A 6,000-nucleotide genomic window follows, 5' to 3' on the forward strand; every position below is an offset into this window, starting at 1 on the left:
TCAAAAGTAGTTTCCTGTAGGAAACTACAGGCAGGAAGGAAAGAGGAACTTCCTGCCTGTGAATCTGTGCTGCCTTGGAATGTAGCTTCTGGGGATGAGATCCAGAGTGTATCTAAGAAGCACCTTTTCCCCAATGAATATCATAGAAGAATCATTGACGTGGTTTGACAGGAGCTAGATCGAGTCTGTCATAGTATGGAAGATGAGTATGAAGATTCCTGCTTCCAAGAGCCATCTGCTGGCTAAGAGAAGGCCTGCAAAAAAATGCAAATGTCTGGCTTGTCCCCGTGAATAGAATCTTTATTACTAAGACTTATGTAACTCCTGGGTAACTGAAATCCTCGTCAACTCTTTTTTTGGCTTATGGCCTCCATATTTTATTCGCAACCTGGTGTTTGATTTACTAACAAGGAAACGGCTCTCATTTACATGTATTCTGTGGCAGAAGCCAATTCAGAATTCCAGTAGGTGACATTTAATATCCTATTCAAAATAATTGTAAAATAAACTTTGGAAAATAGTACAAAATAGACTTTTAAAACTGGATGTTCCCCATTCCCTCAAGGTAACTCTATTATGCAGCCAACTCGAAATCCTTTTTGGTACAATTGTAAATAAATTGAACTGGCGGTGAAGAATTAGTTCTGTGGCCTGGATGGTCAAAGGAGACATAGTCGCATGCTGCTGCCAAACTCAGCCTTCTGAAAACATGTCTCTGGAAATAAGTAGATATTTTACAAAAATCTTAAGAAAGTATTTTCTTAGGTAGATTAATAGTAAGTAATTGTGTTGAATACCTCTGCTGGCAGTATTTATAAAACAGTTTACCTTAAAGTTCTCAAGAGAAAAGTATATGACATTACAGCAGCCTCTATTTAAGAATGCTCTTATGTGTTATTGTTTTCAATAATTGGGTTAGAGGGAAAATTTAAATGATACAGATTATTTTGTTGTTTTTTCATCTTTTGTCATATGCTGCTTTATATTACCTGCATCTGTCTGAATAAGTAGAACGTGATAACTAAGATTGAATTCTGGAGTCAACCACATGGGTTTAAATCCTGGTGTGGCCATCTACTTTGTTTTGGCTTTGGCTTTAACCTCTCTGTGCCTCAGTTTCCTCATCTGTAAACTAAAGAAACTAATAATATCGAGCTCAGAGAGTTGCTGTGAAGCTTAAAGCATTCAGAGCAGTGCCTGGCACGTGGGAAGCATTCTATAAATGTCGGCGGTCATTGTTATCCTCAGCCCTGCTCCTTGGAGTTCTTTTGAGATTGAATGTGTGAATTTGTTAAAGCACCTTCTATTCCACTGTTTTCTGCTCTTGTTTTAAAATTTGGGATGTGTGAGTCCTCTTTCCAGCCTTAAAAGAATATCCTGGCTTTTTTTAAGTCCTGCGGAAACTCCAATTTTAGTTGAAGGGCATCTCATCACACTAAGGTCACACATGACAAATGGTCTTTTATTACCTGCTGATTACAGTTAACCTTCATTTCCTTCATGGCAGCCAGGCAGTGCCTTCTATTTAAATAGAGCTGTTCCTGGATGTGACTTTTCAAGCCTCTCTGGGTTTAATTCTGATTTAACTTGCCATTCCAAGTGGGACTGTTGTGAAGCTGAAGTCATGAGTCACTCATTTGTTCTCTCTGGTTCTAATTATTACATTGAGGTGCCTCTGAGGCCCCTCAGGTGTTCATTCAACACTTGAAATGGGCTCACCTTCTGGGGAAGGGAGTGGGGCTTTAGTTATTGTTCCTTTGAACTGTACAGATATGTTTAGTACAGTCTGGGAACACACTAGCAACTGTCTTACCTCCACCATTTTCATCATACCAAGCTTATTATTAAGGATTGTTGGAAGAATCCTAAGCTGGCGCGTGCAGTAGTTGCTTACGCATTTCCATTCTTTTTAACAAGACCAACTTTTAAAGCACAGAAGTCAGCTTGCAAGCTCTTGAGGGTACCTTAAGTGCCTTCTAAACAAAGGGCACATTGCTCAGAAAGCATAGAAAGGGCAGAATCGAAACATCCGAAGTGTAATTATAGCTGTGCTGTTACCAAACCCCATGCTTATGAGCCTCAAAGTGAGATCGGTCAGGATGACATTGCTGAGAGTAGGGATCGTTCCTTCACCCTTTCCCACTTACCCAGACGCCTACTGGGATCAAAGAGAAGATTTTTATTTCATTCACCTGCATCCTATGCATGTTCAGAAGAATCCCAGTGGCCTCCCACTGAGAATTTTAGTTGTAAGCAATGCTTTAAAATTCCCTTCTCTTGAACTTAGAGCAAAGAACTGAGGCACTTATGTACATGTGGTTTTAATGATTATCCAGACTCCCTGATATTCAGTAGCCACTTTGTATAGCATTTAAAATATGAAACTTAGGGAAATGAGAGTAAGAGTGAGGAATTGAGTGACTATTTTCCGAAGACTTGCAATCAAATGATCCTAGTAAGGATTAATTAGCCAATTAAGGATTAATTAACTGATTGACTATATCAAATTAGAAATTAGGAATACGTGATTTATTTAATATGTGTGTCTGTCCATTCATTCATTCATTCACTCTATTTAGCAAACATTTCTTGAATCTTCTAGGCTCTAGAGATACAGAAATACTTGGTACCAGTACCTCGAGTGACATATTTCCTGCCATAGACTTAGCTTGGCCAAACCCCCAAATCCCAAATCCACCTACAGTGCCCGCCAGCCGTGGGACCATGCTGTGGGCCCCAGTATAACAGCAGAGCTCTGTGGAGTTGCATTGTCCTCTCCCCTTCCTCTGTTAAGTTCTGCACTTTGATCCCCTTTTCCCTCAGCCTCACTTACCTTCCTACCTCTCCACAAAGAGATCAAAGAAGTAGTTATGAAGGGTACAGCCCAGCCGGTTTTTTGACACCTTCTGAAGACATCTCTGCCCTTTAAAAAAGGGAACCAAAGAGAAATTTTACCCACGGAATGTCATTTCAAAGCCAGCTTTGCTGGGGGCAGCTATTCATTGCACATACCTTTTTAAAACATTTTTAATTTTTATTGCACAGATCCCTTTAAGTGGTTGTTCTTCATAATGTCCTAAAATGTTTCACTTTAAAATAGGAAAACCAGGGTATGACGTTTTGTAGCATTAAGGCCATCCACCTAACATGTCCTTAATTATTTTGATGTAAATTCGGGACTCTTAGTGAAGTCGTGTCATGCTGCTCTGCAGCCCTTGTTTTCTGTTCTCAGCCTGGGGTATAGTTCAGCGGTCAGTGGACTGTATAGCAACATTACTTCCTTAGTCCCTTAAAGACTTGCTTAGTACTTACTTGATTTTGATTCCAGTTTTATTTTTTACTTTTCTCTGTATACATGAATACATAGCAAAATAAATAGCTGAAATCAACTCCACGCCAAACGATCTGTGTGTGTGACTATGCAGTTACATTTAGACTTCTCCATATTAGTGTGTAGAAAGTATGGTGCAAAACAAAATGTTCTTGTTATAGACTTTGTTATAATTTGAAGGAAACAAATACCATATCATTTTCTCAATTTAAAATAAGTCCAACATATCATAACATAAAAGTTTCTGTCTTTGAGATCCTCAGCGCCAAGATTCATATTTATTTTCATGACTAGATATTCAAGAAATGAATTACTTTTGCCCTATTGTAAGATGTACCGTTACTTTATGTACCACTAATAAAGAATAAAATTATATCAAACTATGACAAGCCATCAGTTCAAAGAAGCATCCTGATTTTAGAGACATTAAAATATGAAAAAATTCATCTTAGAATCAATGAATTTTGGTATATAGCTCTTCAAATAAACCACAGTGTTTGTATCAACGTGGATAAATCTCAGATGCTTAATGTTGAGTGAACAAAAGGCAGGTGCAGAACTTGCAAAATGATGTGAACTGCATGATATTGTTTCTCTTTAAAAAAAACAATATTATGAGTTTCTGTGAATGTAGATATGTATAGGTCAGCATAGTTAAAAAGAATTGGAAGTATGTAAAGAAAACTGATGATAAAGATAAAAGATAAAGATAAAGAAACTTCTCTGGGAGGAGAAGGGATCAGGATGATGATGGAAGACAAGAGAGATTTATCTTTATCTGTAATGTTTGGTTTTTTAAAAAGAGGTAATTATTTCTAAAAAGTAAATTTTAAAAGCATCAACACTTGGAAAAGCTAGAAGAAAATAAATCAGAATATTAACAGTGGTAAATTTTTTATAGTACAAATAAGGATGATTGCTTTTTTATTGTATTTCACTGTAATTTTAAAGAACTTCATGAATAACTAAAAAAGGTGAGTCATGTTCTTCATTTCTATCTCAATCAAAAGAGAATTAAGCTCTGAAGGAGTACGTGTTAATCAATTACCTGACATTACAGACTAATCCTGTTTTTCTCCTGTGGCATTAAGATTAAACAACATGCAAGTCAGGGCCAAATTTCATAGTTAAAACTTTTTTTCATAATAGTGGTACAGCTAATCTTTAAATACAATACTCTTTATTCCTCACCGTGAAAAACCACCAACTGGAAAAGTTAAATGTCAGGTGCATTTTACCGAAGAGATGTAGCTTGTCATGAGTCATATTACTGATGTACTGATGTCATTTCTTTCAACCCGACCTCGCTTGTTTTGAAATGTACATTGTGATTTTACATGATTTTTTATGTTGTCACATGCAATTCAGACCCTCATGTTACTTATTAAGTGCATTCATTTTGTCATTTGTCTATAACAGGGCTTCTTAAAATATTCTCTGTAAGTGTGCAGAAGTTCAAAACTTGAGGGTTTAATTTTAACACCATCAGATTGTTTCTTTTGATAATGAGGATCTGCTCACCTACCACTGTTTTCCTTTTTGTCTTGTTGTTGTTTTCAGCATGTCTTTCTCTCCCTAGGAGTGTTTCATCAGAAACAGGTCCAGCTGCTTGCTTTTGAGATTAAGAAATGCAATGTGTCCGAGAAAGTGACAGTGGGAAATGTGGACATGGGACCTTGAGTCTATTTGAAGCTATAGACTATGAGACTAAGGTCTCATGTCACTACAACCAAAGCAGAGTGCTGTATTTCTCACTGTTTAACTCCACTTTTTCTTTTTCCAGTTCAATTTCACCATTTAGTATTGAGAGCACAAGACGCCAGAGACGGTCTGAATCCCCAGACTCCAGAAAACGGCGTATCCACAGATGTGATTTTGAGGGATGCAACAAAGTGTACACAAAAAGTTCTCACCTGAAGGCTCATCGAAGGACACATACAGGTACAGCTCCACAGGGCTTCTCACCCGAGGGTCAGTGAGAGTCCAGAAAAGGTCAGCTGCTTGGCTCCAGAGCCATGAGTGTGCTGGAATGGTGTTTTGTACTCACCCATCTTACGTGCATCTTGAGTTTAGTTTAAGTGGAATGCGTTCTCTCTCTCACTTGAAAGGGCTTAAGATTTAATGACCTTTAGCAGTGAATGAAGTATTTCTTCTATGCCTTAAGAACTTTTATAATGATGTGAACACAGGGATCTAGTGTTTTTCGTAATCAGCGTCGCCAGCCACTTAATCATTGTCTAGTTTATCAGGTTTTAAAATGTTCACAGAGCACATCAAACAACAAACTGAACAAAATTATTCTCTTCTCTTAAAGTTAGCATTTTAACTGCCACTTAGATCATGTTTTTCTCTCCTCAGTCTCATCCCCCAAATACCAAATAAATACCAAAAGAAATAAAATAAAATTGGCATATACATAGTGCTATGAGGAGTTTACAAAAATATTTCCACATAATTTCATTTGATTCTTACTGTGTTTTTTTAATATATGGAGAGGATTTTTAATATACACAGTTTAAAAAGAAGGAAATTGAGAACACAAGTGATTCACTAACTTTGTCACCATCCATCCACCAACCCCATCCATCCATCTACCCACCTATCCACCCGTCCATCCATCCGTCCATCTACCCATCTACCTGTCTACCCATCCACCTACCCACCCATCC

At 37.5% G+C, this 6,000-nt stretch overlaps 1 protein-coding gene across 2 annotated transcripts in view; it reads left to right on the forward strand.

The window, feature by feature from the left end:
- Nucleotides 1–6,000, forward strand: part of KLF12 (KLF transcription factor 12) — a 470,708-nt gene that overhangs the window by 391,178 nt on the left and 73,530 nt on the right. For both annotated transcript variants that reach the window (XR_006889121.1, XM_046664760.1), the window contains exon 7: nucleotides 5,115–5,272. Coding sequence is in view for 1 of the 2 variants with exons in the window: in XM_046664760.1 (XP_046520716.1) it covers nucleotides 5,115–5,272 (158 nt within the window). In the remaining variant the exon portion in view is untranslated. The remainder of the gene's footprint in view (nucleotides 1–5,114; nucleotides 5,273–6,000) is intronic.

Source organism: Equus quagga, chromosome 6 (assembly GCF_021613505.1).
Source record: "Equus quagga isolate Etosha38 chromosome 6, UCLA_HA_Equagga_1.0, whole genome shotgun sequence".
Taxonomy (NCBI): Eukaryota; Metazoa; Chordata; class Mammalia; order Perissodactyla; family Equidae; genus Equus; species Equus quagga.